We start from the raw sequence: 21,595 nt of genomic DNA, 5'->3' as shown, positions 1-21,595 counted from the left end.
ACTTTACAAAAATGCACAGGATTATGCCCTTTCAAAAGACACGTATTATGTTGAAAGTTTCAATAACACTTGTTTGATTTACCTGGACAAGCGTGTTCATTACAAAGATAAATCATACATGATACGTATTAGTTTGGCAATTATTTCCTGGAATGAACACGTAGACAGGCCTTTCACATCACGGTGGAACCCAGAAGAAGTGCATCACAACAGGCGTCAGTTAGGGAAGAAGAGGTATAAGAAAAAAACTTATAATTTTGTGAGTGACATTTGGGTACTGCTTGTCGAAGTGCTTGATGGAAGACAGCAGTTGCCAAACATTCAAGGAAACGATGATGATGATTCGGATCATTACCAGGAGGACAGTGATGATGAATAAAGAAACATTATAAGAACAGAAACACAATTTATCTAATATATTTTATGAGATAGTAAAAACATTCCAGACTTTATATAAATGTATGTTGAAAATATTATTCAATACACTGTAAAACTTTTTCACCTAAACTTATCTTTATTTTTCTTTCCTTTTATAATGATATATGTTTATAATTATATTTTGTTTCTAATTTATCCTGTAGCAGCCAATACTAGAAAAAAGTCAGTGCCATTTATGTCCCATATAGGACTGTCCTTCCGGATTAGGATATAAGCCTCTTACTTCATTTAATACACACAGTGGCATAACCTCCCTGTAAGTCCAAACTGTATCATCTTCACATCTGTCCCTGTTTAATAATTGCTGTTTTTTTTTTCGAATATATTGTGGAACATTCCAAGCCCCTGCATTTGACAACATATTCCAATATTTCTTGTATCTAACTTTCCGTGTTTGACTATTTCTTATATGTGTTTGTGCTCCCCGACCTAACCACAGGGGTTTCAGAGAAGTAATGCAAGGAGCCAGAAAACAATAGTTGCATCTGGTATCTATTTCATCAGGAGCCAAGATATTAGCATGTCCTTCCTCATTTCCATGATCACTGTCATCATCATCATCATCATCATCATTAACTGCAGGTCAATAAAAAAAACAAAATCCAAGACGTACACCAGGTCATCCAACAGGTTAAACCAGACATCATCTGCTGCACTGAAACCTAGTTAAAACCGGAGATCCGTACTGCAGAATTTTTTCCTGATAACCTCGCTAAACCAACAAAGTTTTAAGTCAGGGTGGGGTGTTCTGACTGCCATATCCAAAAACCTGATCAGCCAAGAACAATCTGACCTTAAATCAAACTGCAACTGTCACAGGGTGTGAAAAATATGCAGTCAGTCTGAGGCTCGAACCCGGGACCCCTCGCTTACAGGGCGAGTACTCTACCGACCGGGCAAACCGGCTGCCTCACACATATTCTCCCCTTACGTGACCAAGTCCGCACCGTGACATACACCCCCACAAATTGGAAATTCGTCCTCGAACTTCGGAGGAACATAATATTGCAAGCGTCGTAAGACTGACCAAGCAAGCAAGCGTTGGGCGCCAAATGTAACAGTGTGAGAAAATGTGCAGTCAGTCCGGGGCTCGAACCCGGGACCCCTCGCTTACAGGGCGATTACTCTACCGACCGAGCTAACCGGCCGCCTGACACGTGTTCTCCCCTTACATGACAAGTCCCCAGACTAATACGCAGACGGGGCAAATTGTTTTCAAACATAAATAGGAAAGGTAAACAATCAACCATATTGTCCAAGCATTTGAGGCTCTAAAATGTAGGATCCAGAAGGAAATCAGAAGCTCTTATTGGTCTTATTTGGAATCGGTTATCTTTACTGGTGACTCCCAATCTGGTAGGAACAAAAGGTTCTACTCGTTTATTAAACATAAAAAACCCAAAGAGTTGTGGTGTAGCCCCTTTGAAGTATGAGGGTTTAACTCATACCGACCCGGTCACAAAGGCAAACATCCTCAATAAACAGTTTGAATCTGTTTTTTTCAAAACTTAAACCACTAAGCCTGAAACAACTCAGCAAAAAAGCAACAGATCCCAAATCTGCACTAGAGATGTTGAGAGCGTGGACAAGTTATTAATGGGGCTAAATCCAAATAAATCTGGTCCTGATGAAATTTCAACAAGATTACTAAAAGAGCTTCACCAAGAGATATCCCCAATCATTACAAAGATATTCCTACTATCTCTTGAAACAGGTCAAGTCCTAAAAGGCTGGAAGAGAGCAATCGTTGCACCAGTTTCCAAGAAATTTAAATGTCCAAAATCCAAGGCAAGCAACTATATGCCCATAGCCCTAAGGTAACATGTGTTGCCTCTAAATTAATGGAACATATTCTTGTCTCAAATAGCATGTCCCACTTTGACAGAAATGATCAACATGGCTTCAGGTCAAGGCATAGCTTTGAAACACAACTTATAAGTTTCACATAATAGGTATTTGACAATCTTGAGAATAGCCAACAACAAACTGACGTCATCGTAATGGACTTCAGTAAAGCCTTTGACAAGGTTGGCCATAAACTAATTCACAAGCTCGATACCCTGGGTGTCCACCCATTAGTATCCCATCCCAGTGGATCAAGTCATTTCTCAAGGACCTATCCGATTCTTAACTATGGTCAAACAAGCAGTGTCACTCGAATGCTTATAAAGATCTCAATTGGAAATCCCTTGAACAAAGCTGCATCAAAAATTCCCTTGTTATATTTTTAAGATAATTTTTAAAGATAAAGTACAGTCTTATTGCAGTTGACCATAACCATCTCACAGCTACAAGGAACATGAATTACTTGATCCCACATTCGCATACGCAATACCACTCTACCTCCTTTTATCCAAGAACAATGTCTCGATCCGCCTGTATACATACAGTCCAGTCCCAGTTTGATTCTTTTCACTGTGAGGCTGGCAACTGTAACCATCTAATCTATATCTATGTTTATAATCTTAGTAATTGTAGTTTTTTTTATCTTAGCTTCAAATGAGCTTGCTTATCTTTTAACAGTCTGTCCCATAATCATAATTGATTGTTGGGCAGTACTAGTACACCGGCCCGTAGATGAACTTTTGTAGTAAGACACTTCCAGGCGTTTATACTACATATTAACTGTAACATATTACATATGAACATATTAATACATATCTGTATTGCTAAGACAGATCAGTGGAACAGACTACTTTTATGGCGCATTCGGCATACAAACCCGTGTAACTCTGACTAGATCACCCGAGTTCACGTGAGTGACACGAGTAACAATTGTAGTCCGAACGCTTTATCGGGTAACTGAAAATGATGGAGAACGTTACCTATATGCTTACAGTTCAAAAGCTTCCGAGCTGTAACAATGATAAAGAATGGTTGCTACTTTTGACACATAATGAGGACAGACAGTCTGGTATCGTTGTTAGAGATGAAATGGTACGACTTCTGTCAGAGTGAATAATCAGACTGGGTTATTATCAATCGACTTTTCAGATTCTGGGATCAAGTAACTCTTGGAAAAATGTTCAGCCCTTGATGTTTAATAGACTAGAAATTTCTATTTTATGTTAATTTATACTTTAAACTATTTCCGAAGCAAGAGCTACAACTTGTATTAATCCTTTTATGTCTACACATGACTCTACTACCCCGAACCATTTCAAATTTTTCATTGTTGTGACTGAAATTCATTTAAGGAAACAGTGGAGACCCTGATGACATGATCTGTTTTGCGGTGTTTAATCTGCACTGTTTGCCAAGACCCATTTATAGGACACTCGGCATAAAAATCCCTCTGGACGGTAACCATTGCCACGCAGGTGTGAGAGAATCCATTTTCCACATTTGAGCTGAATGCCAGGGACAGTTACTGATACATTTACCATTTTCAACTATTTTTGTATATCTTGACAGGTGATCAAATCCACAACCTTCCATTGAAGAAATATGTTACGAAAATGAATAAGCTCAACTCTGCTGTCTCTATTCCCCCATGCAAATGAATTTTTTTTTAATGAAAATGTCTTTGTTTAAAATGACATAACTGAATTCACCATGTTCACAAATAGCACATAACAAACAGTATACTTTTTTCAAACTTTGTACGTAGTACAGCCATGAAATTTGCTAAATGCCAGTTTGACTTTTAAAAGACCAAGTACCAGTTCTTGATGTTGGTCAATTGGGTTCATCACCATTTCCAACAGTCATAATGCCATATGTGACTGACAGTCACTAATGGTAACATATGTTCACTCTCCCTGGCAAGATTAGCATCCTAACAGGCTTACCAGTACGCTTTCATATTAAAGGAACTGACAACTATACATTCGTATGAACTGAGGTTGATTGCAAATGGCCATGGATGGAATTTCTTCGTTAACCGGGTCAAACCCGTGACCTTTGGACCGGCAGTATAGTGCATCAACTACTGAGCTATCTAGAGAACAGTACCATATGAGTATGAAAGAAGGTATGTCGGTAAGTAGGGAGGTTGAATTTTTAACTTATTACTTCAAGATCAACGTGTGGCTTATTTTGTGGATTATTTATCCTTATCACTAATTATGTGTTCTTAAGCCTACATGTTTCTCAAAGTTGTCCCTTGTGAACCTAGAAAGAAAACTTAAAAGCTTTTAGAATCAGATCGAGAACCCTCGAAATATGCTTGACATGGATGTTGCTGTAAGAAGCAGATTTCTCAACCTCTGTCCTATTCAGCAGTATTACAGATGGGGCATGAATTCCAAAAGAGCATTTCAAAGTTACTCTGCATTTAGAAGAAAGTAAAAGGTTTTAAAAGAACAATTCGAAACGGCAATTGTCAATAAGAATGACTTTCGGTTCTAGAACTGAAATAATGATTCAAGGATTATTTGACTTGATTCTATGATCTCACTTTAAAACCCTGACTAGATATAAGAAGTTTGCAACCCAGTAACGCCCTTAGTTTTGACAAGAGCATCTTAGTGGTAAAAATTTAACCGCCATTTTCTTACTACAAAAAAGGGACATAACTTTGCCAAAATTAAAGTAAGTGTTATGGAACTTGATGCTTTTACCTTGCTTTACAACCCTGAAGACATGTGAGAAATGTTAACCCAATGCCCCCCATTAGTTTTGGAGATAGTAACTTGCATGCATACACAACAATATCTATGCACAAGAAAGAGGGCATGACTTGTCCAAAATTAAGGTTATGGGAATTAATGCTTTGACCTTTCTTTACATCACAAAGACATGTATGGATGAATCAATCCAATATCTGCATTAGTTTCCGAGATAGTAACTTGCATGCAAAACTTTAACCAGCTTTTTCTAAGTTTAAACAGTGGGGCATAACTTGGCCAAAGTAAGAGTTATGGAAGTTGATGCCATGTCCTTTACAACATGGAAGACATGTGTGAAGTTTCAACCCAGTATCTGCATTAGTTTAAAAAATAACTTGCATGCAAAACTTTAACCCCAAAAAAAGGGGTCTGACTCAAGTAGAGTTATGAGGTTTGGTCGATTAAAAATTCTGGTGAAATCCTGGATAAGTTAAAAAAAAAATAATTACAAGGTATCTACAGTCAGTACGTACAATTTTTCTACTTTGTATACCACTTTACCACATAACTTAATAAATGACAAATTAACTGCCCTAATTCAAAAGACTTTTGCCAGAGAGAATGCTACATTTATTGCTTGCAATTTTGATAAAGCTTTTTTTACTAACAATATTATTAAACATTATATAATGTGGACCTGTGACGAAGTTTGTAAAGCCCTTTCCTTTTTATTGAACAACATTTACATCAGGTTTGGGAATGCAGTTTTTAGACAAGTTGTTGGTATTCCCATGGGAACAAATTGTGCACCCCTTGTCGCAGATTTGTTTTTATATTGTTATGAAAGAGACTTTATGTTGGGCCTCTCTCCAGATACGCAGGCAGATATTATAACGGCATTTAATAATACATCACGCTATCTAGATGATATTCTTAATATGGATAATCCGTTTTTTGGTCAATTGGTGGGTACTATTTATCCTAGGGAGCTTCAGTTAATTAAAACTAACAATTCGGATACTGATGCTTCATTTTTAGATTTACATCTCCCTATTTATGACAATTTTATACATACCAAAATTTATGACAAGAGGGATGATTTTAATTTTAGTATTGTTAATTTTCCCCATTTGGATGGGGATGTACCTCAGGCTACATCTTATGGGGTATATATTTCTCAATTAATTCGGTTTGCAAGAGCGTGTAGTCATGTCAAGCATTTCAATGAACGTAATCAATATATTACAGGTAAACTTCTTCAGCAAGGCTACCGTTATTACAAATTGCGTAAATATTTTGCTAAATTTTATTATCGTAATTCTGATTTAGTTTTAAAATTCAATAGTAATTTAAAGACACTTCTGCGAGAAGGTATTTCTAAACCCGTTTTTTATGGGGATGTGGTTTACAAACTTCGTAAGATCTAGGTCACGGTAATTTTCCAAATGTATTTGGAAAGATTATCAAACGTTTTATTAAAAGAGGTTACGACCCAACTGTTTTGAGACATACCGCATGTTTAGTGTTCAACCCGTTTACAGTTGGACACTACGCTTCCCTCTTTGATTGCGTCTGACGGAAGAGGGGGAGGACTCTATGATAAGCAGTTTTTAAATCCTACCAGGACTGAACTGTTTTGATATTTGTCTTCTGGCCTGTTTCGTCGGGCCCTTAAGGGTGTTTCTCTTGTTGCTCTGTCTTCTGAAAAGGCATTGAGTACATACGTTTTTGTCTCTTAAGGTTTGTTTTTTATATATTTATACACGAGCATTTTTGTGTTTTACATGCCATGCCTTTTTGTTTCCATTACGTGTGTAAGAGATTCACCTGGAGGGGATTACTTTTATTTACACTGTCCCATGTCTTTGGAACATGGTGCGGGTAAGAGTGAGGTTAGGTGCACCATAAACCGGTTTAAGCTCCCCAATGGTGTTTTTGCCACTGACCGTTCCAAGGCGGTGCCCCACTGTGTTCCTTTGTTTGTTCGTTTCGTCTTATGTGTTGGCTTTGTGTGCGTGTGTGTTGTTCGTTTTGTCCTTGTGTGTTGGCTTTGTGTGTGTATGTGTGTGTGTGTGTGTTTGGTGCACGCGTCTGCGTGCTGGGGGTTTCGTTTTGAGGAGGCTACGTTTTTGGTGCGTGGCATTCCCTGTTTGATATTTTTCTTTGTTTTTTGTGATGTGTTGATATGACCTTATTCTATAGACCCGCATTAGTTTGGATAAACCTCCTTGCATGTTAAACTTAAACTGCATTTTCTAAGACCAAAAGTGGCATAATTTTGTCAAAATACATATAAGAGTAATGGGACTTGATCATCTGTGGATAGTTAATGACCTTAAAAAGTAAAAATAGGTTTCAAAGCAATATGTCTATAAATTAGACCCATAATTTACATTAGATTCGATCAAGAGTTATCTAATTTGATTATTTTTGTAGGTCTGATGAGTGGAAAAAGTTGTTTGAAGTTTCAAATTCAATATCATTTGTGGTTATTGAGATAAAGCCTTGATAAACTCAAAAGTTTACAAGTCTACCAATGACGCCATGTTTAAAGTGTTAATGCATTCGGATACGATCACCCACCTTTCCCAGCTTCAGGAGGTGGGTAGAATCCGGGTAACACAACTACTATCGCCCGGGTTACACGAGTTAAGCTCGAGTAACACCCAGGGTGACTCGGGTTAGCTCGAGTATGTATGCCGAACGCGTCCATAATCTAATTAGTTCCGCAGATATTTCTTTGTCGGACAATAACGGTGTAACAAGAAACACGTTCTTCCAAAATTAATTTTGACACAAAACAGATATGTCAGAACAAGATAATGACAATATTGAGGACTTAGTGGAAGAAATATCACCTGATGATGTCGTTGAAATTATTGAACTTGACGATAATGGAGGTAACGTTGAAATTAGAACATTAATTTTCAATCTGAATATGTTTTCGGTTGTACAAAATATTCGGATAACAGTAGTCAAACTCTGCTGTTGATGTTTTCATAGGCGTACATTGTAAGAAATGACTCTAGTACCCCCTCAATATGTTTTCGGTTGTACAAAATATTCGGATAACAGTAGTCAAATTCTGCCGTTGATGTTTTCATAGGCGTACATTGTAAGAAGGCAGTGGCTACGATTACGGTACCGTAATCCTAGCCTTCGGTTCTAGGATTACGGAAGTTCCGTATTCCTAGAAAACACTATGAGAATAGGCTAGGATTACGGAAGTATTTAAGAAGCATCAAATTTATGTTTGGACATGCATAAATGACATTGTAAACTTACTCATTTTCACTCAATTTCACTTATATTTCGTGCTATCGATCGGCCATTTTGGGTTAGTATAATCTTAACGGCGGTGAGCGGAAATATAGAATTATCTTTGTTTCGTATATACCTGCATTTTTTTCATCAAGTCAACACAAATGGTCTTTAATAACATACAATATGGTTATAAATCATAAAATTCAAAGTATAGATTTTTTTTTTAAATCTATAACTTTGACATTCATATTACTAATATATTTCCGCGCGCCGCCATTAAGATTATACTACCCCAAAATGGCGGATAGAAAACACGAAATAATAAGGCAGGCATGAAAAATTAAGTGAAATAAGTAAGTTTACAGCATCATTTATGGGTGTCCTAATATATACTTTATGCCTTTTAAAATACTTCCGTAATCCTAGCCTATCCTCATAGGGTTGTCTAGGAATACGGAACTTCCGTAATCCTAGAACCGGAGGCTAGGATTACGGTACCGTAATCGTAGCCACTGCCTTGTAAGAAATTACTCTATTACCCCCTCAAAACTTGCATTGTCACATGAGGTGTCATTTCACCTGTCAGACAGCCTTTCAGACAGTCTACTTGGGTATTTCTTATCATTCGAAAATGCAGGCCACACTAAACGTTTTACAGCAGATGACAAAAATTACTTCAGAAAAATTTAGAAAAAAGGTATGTTTTGAATCTTTAAGCATCTGTGTATATTAAATAACTGTAGGTCCATATGTTACATCTGTAACAGTCTCAGGAAAAATGTGCAACCTCGACCAGAATTTGAACCTCGGACCGTCGACTTACCATGCCATCGCTCAACCAATTGAGCTACCGATGCCACCCGATACGACAACCGCTACACACCTTCCCTCTTATTGCGAGACATTGGCACTCCAGGCCAATGTCTGCCGCAGACTGTTAACCAAATTCAGATGCACACCCCTGTCAAACTGCTTCGCCCTGTATGGGCTTCAAGGGTGAGCATCCCGGACTAGCCCCCAAATGTAACAGTCAGGGTTCGCACAGGTCTGGAAAAGTCATGGAAAACGAGATTTGTCTGGAAAAGTCAGGGAAAATTGAATTTTTGCATTTTGTCATGGAAAGTTTAAAAATCGTCATGGAAAGTAGGAAAGTGATCTGGAATAAGTCTGTATGTGCTTAAAACGATTACATCTGTTTTAATTTAATATCAGAAAAAATCCAGATTTAAACGCGTAATCGAACAATCAGTAATTTATGTCAATATTGGGGTCGAATCTGGTTGGGTACGAAATGACCGTTAAGTTTACTATTGCACCGTTTCCAGTTTATTTTCGTTGTACTTTTAAAAACGAAACTAAGCGTGAAATAGCTAAAAATAGTAAAATATGAGTCAGAAAAGAAGTTGCCGATATACAACACTAACTGGGAAAGGAATGAACAGTACAAAGCATGGTTAAAGCCTTTCAAGTCGGATAACAGGAAAGCCTTATGCACCGTCTGTGACAAACTTATCGATCTGTCAAATATTGGCGAAACTGCAATAAAATCGCACATAAAAGGTGGAAAACACGTTGCAAGCATTGAACTCTGTGATAAAACGACAAAAACATGTGACACATTAAAATCTTTTTTCAAACCTGTGGAAACAAAACGCGAGGAAACTGTCGTGTCTGATATGTGTATTCCCCCACCCACTCAAGAACAATGTCCAAGACAAAGTAAGTGTCAGTGGGATAGACTCCTTTGTGTCTAAGGAAGGAGGATGTAACAAGGGCTGAAATATTATGGACACTGAAACTAATAACATCACATCAATCATACAAATCTTCTACTGACAGTGATAAACTTTTCCAAAAAATGTTCCCTGATAGCAAGATTGCTCAGAAATTTTCATGTGGTGAAAGGAAGGCGGCTTACGTAGCAGTTCATGGTATAGCAGATCAATAAAATGAGTGTATCATTGCATTTATTTCGAGTTCGTATGTTTGGATTGCGTCATGGAAAACCAGGCAATGTCATGGAAAAGTCATGGAATTCTTGTATCCAAGATCTGTATGAACCCTGACAGTCTCAGGAAAAATGTGCAGCCTCGACCGGGATTCGAACCTCTGACCTTTGGCTGACCGTGCCAACGCTCTACCAATTGAGCTACTGAGGCCACCTGATATGAGAACTGCTACACCTTCCCTCTTATTGCCAGACATTGGCACTCCTGGCCAATGTCTGCCACAGACTGTTAACCGAATTCAGATGCACACCCCAGTCAAACTGCCTCTCCTTGCATGGGTTCCAAGGGTGAGCATCCCGGACGAGCCCCCAAATGTAACAGTCTCAGGAAAAATGTGCAGCCTTGACCGGGATTCGAACCTCGGACCTTCGGTTTACCGTGCCAATGCTCTACCAATTGAGCTACCAAGGCCACCCGATACGAGAACTGCTACACATCATTTACCTGTTTTTTTTTTCCAAGGGATAAACACAGTATAAGTATGTCTTACATTCATAATATTCGTTCGAAATGCTAATTTTTGCCGAGAAAATATAGAGATGCTCTCTTCAAGAGAGTCCTAGTTTGTTGTCAGGTGATGTACACTGATAAATAATACATGGACATGATGTATAATATATACCTATCACACTATATATATACATATGTATAAATATTTTATCATTATACATGTAAAAAAGTTGGATATATATTAAACAACAATCAATTAAATATGGGGTATTCCAAATCACTATACTTTTGTTTGTTCTATTCTATACCAAACATATATATGAAATATATGCATCACTTTTCTTGCATCACTCAGGGATGAGAATTTTCTGCGGATTCGTGGATTTCCTCAGTTTTTATGAAGCCCGGCCTAGACCATTTTTGAGATCAGTATAAATCCTAGGAGAAAATTTGGGTGAAATAGCCCGAGGCACTTCAGAATTACGGCCCTGTAATAATAAATAAATATAGCTGTCATTATGGTTTTTTTATGCCCCCGCCATAAAATGGGGGTGGGGGCATATAATGTTACCCCTGTCCATTTGTGTGTGTTCGGGAAAGGGTGGTGTTCGTGTCCGGGCAATAACTTTGACAAGCATGGTTTGATTTCAAGATAATTTGCCACAAATAATAAGCATGGATAGACGATATGTCATGCACAAAACCATTTCACTAGCTCAAAGGTCACAGTCCTTGGTTGGTTGAACTTTTTGTGTCCGGGCCATAACTTTGACATGCATGGTCCGATTTCAAAATAATTTGACACAAATGATAAGCATGAATAGACGATGTGTCATGTGCAAAACCATTTCACTAGCTCAAAGGCCAAGGTCACAGTCCTTGGTTGAACTTAGCCAATTTTCAGTACACAGGTTATTAAATTTTCTGGTTTTCCTACAATATTTTTTCGGTAAATAAATAGGGCCAATGGTCCTTCATTTAGTTTGTGAGCAGTACCATGCCTGTGACCTTTCTCATGTTGCGGGAGCATCCGTGTCTGTGACACATTTCTAGTTATTTCTTAGTTCAAAACAATTATTTTTTGTGATCTACCGAGCATAAAGTTTTTCTAGCATTCTGAAGAGCATTTCACTTTAAAACTAGTATTAGTAGGTAAGCATCTACAGGTAGAAATGAGTAACGGCAATAGTGATTTGAAATACCATGGATGATGCTTTAAGTTTAATTATATTTACTGTGTTACATTTGTTGTAGATACCATGGATAAAGCTTGAAATTAACTCATATTCTGTAAATTGTTATAGATACTATACATGTAGATGATGCACAAAGTTTAATCATATTCTTTATTACAGTTGTCGTAGATGCCATGGATGATGTTGATATTGATGATGAAAGTGATGAGGAAGATATGGAAGGAGCCAGTGGAGGTGAAGAGATCAAGGACATGGCAGAGCTGGTGTTTGACAAACATACAGGTAAATGACAAATGTAGTGGTAAATGACAAACACAAAAGTTAATGACAAAAATGCAGGTAAATTACAAACATGCAGGTTAGTGACAAAACATGTAGGTAAAGGATACTAGTAAATAAACAGGTAAATGACAAACATAGTTTACTGACAGACATGAGGTAAATGACAAGCATGCATGTAAATAGAAAATGTGCAGGTAAATGACAATGATACAGGCAATGATAAACATGCAGATAAATGACAAACAACAAGGTAATTTGTTTTCCCAACCCTCTGCACAAAGTGGATAAACATTGTTGTCGAGCCCGCTTGCGGTGAGCTCGACAGAATCGTCACTTTTGGCAGGTCGGTGTATGTGCGTGCATGCATCCGTCCGTCCTGTTTTGTCCAGACCATAACTTTGACATGCATGGACCAATCTTGTTTATATTTGGCATGAATGTTTACCTCAATGAGAAGGAGGAGTGTCATGTGCAAACCCCATGTTCCTATCTCAAAGGTCAAGGTCACATTTTGAGGTCAAAGGTCAAATTGAAGTTTGTCAGGAGCATTTCTTCTTCATGCATGGTGTGATTTTTTAGCCCAACTATTCAAAGAATAGTGAGCTATTGGACTCACCCATGCGTCGGCGTCGGCGTCCCGATTTGGTTAAGGTTTTGTATGTAAGCTGGTATCTCAGTAACCACTTGTGGGAATGGATTGAAACTTCACACACTTATTCACTGTGATAAACTGACCTACATTGCACAGTTTCCATAACTCTATTTTGCTTTTTTACAAAATTATGCCCCTTTTTCGACTTAGAAATTCTTGGTTAAGTTTTTGTATGTAAGCTGGTATCTCAGTAACCACTTGCGGGAATGGATTGAAACTTCACACACTTATTTACTGTGATAAACTGACCTACATTGCACAGGTTCCATAACTCTATTTTTCCTTTTTACAAAATTATGCCCCTTTTTCGACTTAGAAATTCTTGGTTAAGGTTTTGTATGTAAGCTGGTATCTCAGTGACCACTTGTGGGAATGGATTGAATCTTCACACACTTATTCACTGTGATAAACTGACCTAAATTGCACAGGTTCCATAACTCTATTTTGCTTTTTTACAAAATTATGCCCCTTTTTCAACTTAGAAATTCTTGGTTAAGGTTTTGTATGTAAGCTGGTATCTCAGTACCCACAAATGGGAATGGATTGAAACTTCACACACTTGTTCACTGTCATAATTTGACATGCACTGTGCAGGTCCCATAACTCTACTTTGCATTTTTTCAAAATTATGCCCCTTTTTCTGACAGCAGTTTTTGGTTAAGTTTTTGTATGTAAGCTGGTATCTCAGTATCCACTAATGGGAATGGATTGAAACTTTTCACACTTGTTAACTGTCATGATCTGACATGCACTGTGTAGGTCCCATAACTCTACTTTGCATTTTTTCAAAATTATGCCCCTTTTTCGACTTTGCTGTTTTTGGTTAAGTTTTTGTATGTAAGCTGGTATTTCAGTATCCACTTACGGGAAAGGATTGAAACTTCACACACTTGGTCACTGTCATGAGCTGATAAGCACTGTGTAGGTTCCATAACCCTTTTTCCCATTTTTACAAAATCATGCCCCTTTTTCGACTTTTGTATTCATTCAATTTACAAGGCTGTTGAATAGTCGAGCGTTGCTGTCCTCCGACAGCTCTTGTTGATGTAATTTGACATGATTGTTCACCATTATGAGATGGAGTGTCTTGCGCAAGAACCAGGTCCCTAGGTCTAAAGTCAAGGTCACAGAGGCCAAAGGTGCTGGCGGGCTACGACATTCTGCCCGTGGGCATGCAGAATGTATTTCTAGTTTTATATAATGTATTTTACCAGATTTATATAGCGCCCTTTTCATGATAATTGTGTTCAAAGGTGCTTAACATAGTGCAAAGGCAGCCACGTAGAGAGCAAATAAACAGAAATAAACAGTCTGGTTCTTAACTTACCCAGTGTGTAGCACTGCTATATTCAAAGCCGTCTTTCCTGGGAAGGACTGGTACTAGCCTCTTAGGTGGGAGACACTCAAGAGCATCTCAGAAATTTCCAGTGCCTGGACGGGTTAGCCCTCAGGTAGGAAAAATGCTGTCTTACACAAGCAGACATGTAAGGCTACTATAGTCAAGGAGGAAAAGTCATTATGTGGGGGAAATGTTGATTTACTGTGTTTGTCTGTGTCTGTCTGTCACAAATCTTGTCTGCACTCTAAGTCAAACATTTCTCATCTGATCTTGACCAAACTTTAACAAAATGTGTTTGACCATAAGATCTCGGCCAAGGTTTATAACTAGCCAAATCGGTCCAGGCACTTCCGAGTTATGGTCCTTGAATTACTGAAAATCGGCCTTTTTACTCTTGTCTGCGCTCTAAATTGAACATTTCTCATCCGATCATCACCAAACTTAAACAAAATGTGTTTGACCATAAGTCCTTGGCCAGGTTCGATAACTAGCCAATCGGCCTAGGCACTTTGGAATTATGGCCCTTGAATTACCAAAAATCGGCTTTTTTACTCATGTCAGTGCTCTTAGTCGCACATTTCTGCTATTTAGATGATTAGGCAGTTGTGGGAGACATACGCTTTTCTCAAAAGCAGCTCTAGTTTTATAGATAATTTTATTTTACACTTTAGATGCTGTATTTAGCGTGAGTATAGACCCACAGACATGTGATCTTGCGGTGACTGGAGGACAAGATGATAAGGCATATGTGTGGAAGTTGTCAACTGGTGAGGTGGTGTTTGAATGTACAGGTTAGTTGTCACTTTTAGAGAGGTGTAATTTCCCCTGCTTTGTGATTTAAGGAAAAATATATACTAGCAGAACTATGCTTTCATATTTTTAAAAACACAACAAAGGCTTAGTTTGAGTAGATAAATCTTCATGGCATATAATCAATTCAGAGTTGTTTTTTTAGCTCACCTGTCACAAAGTGACAAGGTGAGCTTTTGTGATCGTGCGGTGTCCGTCGTCCGTCGTGCGTCCGTAAACTTTTGCTTGTGACCACTCTAGAGGTCACATTTTTCATGGGATCTTTATGAAAGTTGGTCAGAATGTTTATGTTGATGATATCTAGGTCAAATTTGAAACTGGGTCACGTGCCATCAAAAACTAGGTCATTAGGTCTAAAAATAGAAAAACCTTGCGACCTCTCTAGAGGCCTTATATTTCACAAGATCTTCATGAAAATTAGTCAGAATATTCATCTTGATGATATCTAGGTCAAGTTCGAAACTGGGTCACGTGCCATCAAAAACTAGGTCAGTAGGTCTAAAAATAGAAAAACCTTGTGACCTCTTTAAAGGCCATATTTTTCATGGGATCTGTATGAAAGTTGGTCTGAATGTTCATCTTGATGATATCTAGGTCAAGTTCGAAACTGAGTCAAGTGCGGTTAAAAACTAGGTCAGTTGTTTAAAAATAGAAAAACCTTGTGACCTCTCTAGAGGCCATATATTTCATGAGATCTTCATGAAAATTGGTCAGAATGTTCACCGTGATGATATCTAGGTCAAGTTTGAAAATGGGTCACGCGCTTAAAAAACTAGGTCAGTAGGTCAAATAATAGAAAAACCTTGTGACCTCTCTAGAGGCCATAATTTTCATGGGATCTGTATGAAAGTTGGTCTGAATGTTCATCTTGATATCTAGGTCAAGTTCGAAAATGGGTCACATGCCATCAAAAACTAGGTCGGTAGGTCAAATAATAAAAAAACCTTGTGACCTTTCTAAAGGCCATATTTTTCATGGGATCTGTATGAAAATTGGTCTGAATGTTCATCTTGATGATATCTAGGTCAAGTTCGAAACAGGGTCATGTGCGGTCAAAAACTAGGTCAGAAGGTCTAAAAATAGAAAAACCTTGTGACCTCTTTAGAGGCCATACTTGTAAATGGATCACCATAAAAATTGGTCAGAATGTTCATCTTGATGATATCTAGGTCAAGTTCGAAACTGGGTCACGTGTCATCAAAAACTAGGTCAGTAGGTCAAATAATAGAAAAACCTTGTGACCTCTCTAAAGGCCATATTTTTCATGGGATCTGTATGAAAGTTTGTCTGATTGTTCATCTTGATGATATCTAGGTCAAGTTTGAAACGGGTCACGTGCAGTCAAAAACTAGGTCAGTAGGTCTAAAAATAGAAAAACCTTGTGACCTCTCTAGAGGCCATATATTTCATGAGATCTTCATGAAAATTGATCAGAATGTTCACCTTGATGATATCTAGGTTAAGTTCGAAACTGGGTCACGTGCCATCAAAAACTACGTCAGTAGGTCAAATAATAGAAAAACCTTGTGACCTCTCTAGAGACCATATTTTTCATGGGATCTGTATGAAAATTGGTCTGAATGTTCATCTTGATGATATCTAGGTCAAGTTCGAATGACGGTCATGTGCCCTCAAAAACTAGGTCAGTAGGTCAAATAATAGAAAAACCTTGTGACCTCTCTAAAGGCCATATTTTTCATGGGATCTGTATGAAAATTGGTCTGAATGTTCATCTTGATGATATTTAGGTTAAGTTCCAAACAGGGTCATGTGCGGTCAAAAATTAGGTCAGTAGGTCTAAAAATAGAAAAACCTTGTGACCTCTCTAGAGGCCATACTTGTGAATGGATCTCCATAAATTTTGGTCTGAATGTTCATCTTGATGATATCTAGGTCAAGTTCGAAAGTGGGTCACGTGCCATCAAAAACTAGGTCAGTAGGTCAAATAATAGAAAAACCTAGGTCTAAAGTTATTAAAATCTTTTGACCTCTCTAGAGGCCATATTTTTCAATGGATCTTCATGAAAATTGACCTGAATTTTCATCTTGATGATATCTAGGTAAAGTTTAAAACAGGGTCACGTACCTTCGAAAACTAGGTCAATAGGTCAAATAATAGAAAAACCTTGTGACCTCTCTAGAGACCATATTTTTCAATGGATCTTCATGAAAATTGGTCAGAATTTTTATCTTGATAATATCTAGGTCAGGTTCAAAACTGGGTCACATGAGCTCAAAAACTAGGTCACTATTTCAAATAATAGAAAAAACGATGTCATACTCAAAACTGGGTCATGTGGGAAGAGGTGAGCGATTCAGGACCATCATGGTCCTCTTGTTTTTAATATTTTGAAACCTGGTTTGCTATATATGATTTATACAAGTCTTATCTGATAACAACATTTGTTCAAAGTCAGCTTCAGTTGAGGCACTGAGGTATTTTCTTAACACTTTATACCTGACTAATATGAAAAATGTTGATTCTCTGTCTTACCTGTACAAGATAACACAGGTAAATGTTGTTGGATTTATTTTATCAGTTGATTGGTCCAAAATTCTGAGATACAATAGATACATAATTACTTGATATTTTATCTATAAATTCTTCAGGTCACAAGGACTCTGTTACATGTACAGGGTTTAGCCATGATGGTGTTTACGTGGCAACGGCAGATCTCTCAGGACTTGTAATCGTTTGGAAAGTTGCAACAAAAGAACTGGTGTTTACCTTCGAATGTTCAGATGCTGAGGTCAGTTTAAGTTTTTATAAGTGTAGGTTGTACATGATCATTGATTGACCTGTTTAGGGATTTAGGTTTTGCCATGAAAGAGTATATTGCTCCACTTAATAAAATAAACGGGTCAGTTTTAGCAGCTAGGAAATATGAAAATAAGTTGGCCATTAACTTTTAAATGAAAGTTCTTTCTAGTCATTGGATAGTAAAAAAGGAGCATATTTTCATACCACTATTGTGCTGTTTGGTAGACAACAGACTGCTGAACGTTGATAAGATATCACTGTCTGAGGTTGTTTATACTGCTGGAGATAAGGCTTTTTAAGGTTCACAAAAGTTTTCAATTTGCTTGTCACTGTCATTGCGCATTGAAGCGAAAATGAAATTTTTGTTAATAGTAATCAATATACAGTATATGTATTACAATACAGTGGATGAAGTGGCATCCTGCGTCACATGTATTGTTTCTGGGCACTGTGGATGGAGATGTGTGGATGTGGAAGATACCTAGTGGGGATTGTAAAACATTACAGAGTCATGGTTGTACAGCCTCCTGTGGGGTCGTCCTTGCCGACGGTATGTCTGACATTTCATGACTGGACTGAAAAATGGCGGGATTTAGTAAACTTAATGTTACAAATGATTTATAGTTATTTGTTAATGTTTAATTCTTTTACGGATAGGGTCATAATTAGCAAATTTATTATAGACATATTGATTTACTCCAGTCTGTGTGTCTGTCAGTCTGTCAGTCTGTCTGTCTGTCATAAAGCTTGTTCGCACTCTTAAGTTGAACATTTCTCATCCGATCTTCACCAGACTTGAACAAAATGTGTTTGACCATAAGACCTCGGCCAAGTTCGATAACTAGCCAAATCCGCCCAGGCACTTTTGAATTATGGCCCTTGAATTACTGATTGGATCCAGTCGTCTAGGCCATGATTGGGTTCACTCGTCCAGCCCATCTAGACAAACAAGGCAGTTGTGGGAGACATGCACTTTTCTCAAAAGCATCTCTAGTTTTTAAAGATTTGGTTTACCCATCAATAGGTCTCGACTGAAGTAGCATTTCCATTACCTGTGGAGAGAGAGGATGTTACATCTTTCTTGTGGAATTTATTAAATGAGTTCCATATATAATTCATTTAAGTTTTAATGATATATTAAGAATTGAAGTAGGACACAGTTATGGTTAGTGGTAGCTTAAGTTAGGTGCAACTTGGTCCATTTTGAATACAAAATCAAATTTGTGCCCCTTGACTTACAGTTCAAGGTCATACATGCATTCAGTGTTGACAATAGATGATCTATTTTAAGAAGTGTATAGATAAAGAAAATCTATTGAAAATTTTTGAAGATTCTTTGGGGGGAAAAAGAAATTGTAATAGTGTTTCATGTTTGGTGGTATTTTTCTACTATATTCAAGATTCTTTGGAAGCATTCAACGCAACCAAGCAAAATAAAAGCACACTCAGTATGATTGTTTGTTCGTGATAGGCAATGAAATGTGCAGCACCCCTCCCAGTAGCACTAGCTTAAGTAGACTTCTGTTACAGTGAAAATTGATGGTGTCCATGATTCCAGAAACTAACAACATTGAGGCCAAGTACCAGGAGACTTTTTAGAGCTGCCATTTTGTATTTTAAAGACTGCTGTTGTTACAATAAAATCTTTAGGTCAAAGAAGATCCTTTGGAAGCATAGAACACAACCAAGCAAAATATCAAGTTGATGCATTCAGTACTGACAACAAATTATCTGTTTCAGGAAAAGTATATTGCATATTGTCAGTCTGTCCTTCTGTTGGTCTGTCGACCATTTGGTTTCCATTCAATATCTAGAGAATGCTTTGTCCTGGAATAGTGAGACTTAATAGGAAAATTGGCTGTGGTCAGTAGATGATTTGTATTGTTTTGGGGGTCAGCAGGTCAAAGGTTAAGGTCACAGTGACCTTGACACTGAAAATGGTTTCTGTTCAGCAGCAGAACACTCGCCTATGGTGGTCAAACTTCCTGGGATGATTGCCTGTGGTCAGCAGATGACCCCTATAATTCTAGGGGTCAGTAAATTAAAGTTTAAGGCCTCAATGATATTGAAATTGAATACAGTTTCCTCTCAACAACTTAGGATCACTTTGGCATACTGTTTTTAAACTTTATATGATGGACAATAGATGTTCCATATTGTTTTGTGGGTCATTAGTCAAAGATAATGGTCTCTTTGAAACTGAAAATGATAACTCTTTGGCTTAATGCCTTCAAACTTCATAAGATGATTGCCTATGGTCTATTGTTTTGAGTCAGTAGGTTCAAGGTCAAGGTCACAATGATTTTGACCTTGAAAATAGTTTCAGCTCAGTAACTTAAGAAAGTTTTGGCCTGCAATCCAAAAACTTCATAAGATGATTGCCTATGGTCAGTAAATCATGACTCCTGTTATGTTAGAGGTCAGTAGGTCAAAGGGCAGAGTAATAGCAATCTAAAGACTTAAAATGGGACAGGCCATCTTTGGGAGCATACATGTTTCACAAACAACTCTTGTTGTTTTCAGGGAATGTACAGTTCAGGACCAGATGCTTAAAATTGTTATTTTATTTCAGGGAAAAGAATGTGTGTAGGTTATGATGATGGTTCAATAAAATTGTGGGACCTCAAATCAGGAACAGTACAGCATACTGTCACCGGTAATACATCTTTATCATTTACAGTGCAAAACTGCATTTCACTCGCTGAACCTGTATATTGTGATTGTGTCCAAATTATACAAGAATTACAATGATGTTATAGACCTAAAAGGATCATCTAGCTCGGATGCACATGCTTACATGCCTCACAGATGCATGTTACTGTCTGCATTTTCTACACAGTTTATTCCAGTGTAATTCTTTTTTGGATAAAAGTTGCAAAACCAAGTTCCATTCCTTATACAGTCAAGTCTCTAAAGCCAGTTTGCTTAAAAAGTTAAATGGGAAAATTAATTTTTCAGAAATTCTCGAGACTTTTGATGAAATGTAAATGTGTTAACTATATGATTTATGATCATGGATGTATATGTAATACAGATCTTTCCAGGTATGTACTACAACACCTGTTCATAAATTTATGACATTGAGTTGAAAGCAAAAATGTATTATCTTCACTGTGAAGTACTGAGTGAAAGTTTGGTTTTTGGCTTATGTAAGGTTGGTGGTGGTACCCAGGTGCCCGCCTGTGATGAAATAATGCTCGGAGGGGCACCTTGGGTCTTCCTCCAGCATCAAAGCTTGAAAGGTACCATATGACCTAAATTGTGTCGGTACGACGTTAAACCCAACAAAAACAAAAAGTGATACTTTGCTTTATTATCCAATTGTTAAAAAAATTAAATGTTAAAAATAAATATACTGACAGAAACAGCTGAAGCAGTGTTCAAAGCAAAGTTAAATCATACACAGACAAAAATATCCTTATTGTTTTTCTGGTAAAAATCAGATACTATTGTGTCATAAATCATTTTCATTTTCTACTCTATTGTGATAGTGCAAGGGGAATAAACTACCGGTAGTAGATATATCTATGCTTGTAAGTACCTGAAAAATACGTACTTGAGGCAAGAGTTGCCATTCTTTGCGACCACAAGTATAAGAAAAAGCATCAAAACCTCAGTTAGTGATATAAACAAAAACTTTTTGTGAAATAAGTTTTGGTTATTTGAAGGAAATAGGGTTTTAGACACTATTTTTGAACATCTTAGATTCTTTCTCTAGATCGTGGTAATGAACAGGTTAAATACTTATAAATTCAGTTTATTTTTCCTATTAAAGTCTTCTAGAAATTGCAGAAACATCAACCAGACCTGAATGGATTTGAAAAAATGACACAGCTACCTAGGA

The 21,595-nt window shown here is 37.5% G+C and overlaps 1 protein-coding gene across 2 annotated transcripts in view; it reads left to right on the top strand.

The window, feature by feature from the left end:
• The window catches only part of LOC123537057 (angio-associated migratory cell protein-like), a 60,987-nt gene that overhangs the window by 27,532 nt on the left and 11,860 nt on the right, over nucleotides 1-21,595 (top strand). The window contains exons 1-6 of one of the 2 annotated variants that reach the window (XM_053528548.1): nucleotides 7,727-7,888; nucleotides 12,067-12,189; nucleotides 14,852-14,971; nucleotides 17,601-17,740; nucleotides 18,157-18,301; nucleotides 20,324-20,407. In XM_053528548.1, coding sequence (XP_053384523.1) covers nucleotides 7,795-7,888; nucleotides 12,067-12,189; nucleotides 14,852-14,971; nucleotides 17,601-17,740; nucleotides 18,157-18,301; nucleotides 20,324-20,407 — 706 coding nt within the window. In that variant the 5' untranslated portion in view covers nucleotides 7,727-7,794. Of the gene's footprint in view, nucleotides 1-7,726; nucleotides 7,889-12,066; nucleotides 12,190-14,851; nucleotides 14,972-17,600; nucleotides 17,741-18,156; nucleotides 18,302-20,323; nucleotides 20,408-21,595 lie in introns of those variants that run through there. The other variant, XM_053528549.1, reaches the window with a different exon arrangement.

This window comes from Mercenaria mercenaria, chromosome 17, assembly GCF_021730395.1.
Source record: "Mercenaria mercenaria strain notata chromosome 17, MADL_Memer_1, whole genome shotgun sequence".
Classification (NCBI taxonomy): domain Eukaryota; kingdom Metazoa; phylum Mollusca; class Bivalvia; order Venerida; family Veneridae; genus Mercenaria; species Mercenaria mercenaria.
This window is presented reverse-complemented; position numbering and strand designations above follow the sequence as displayed.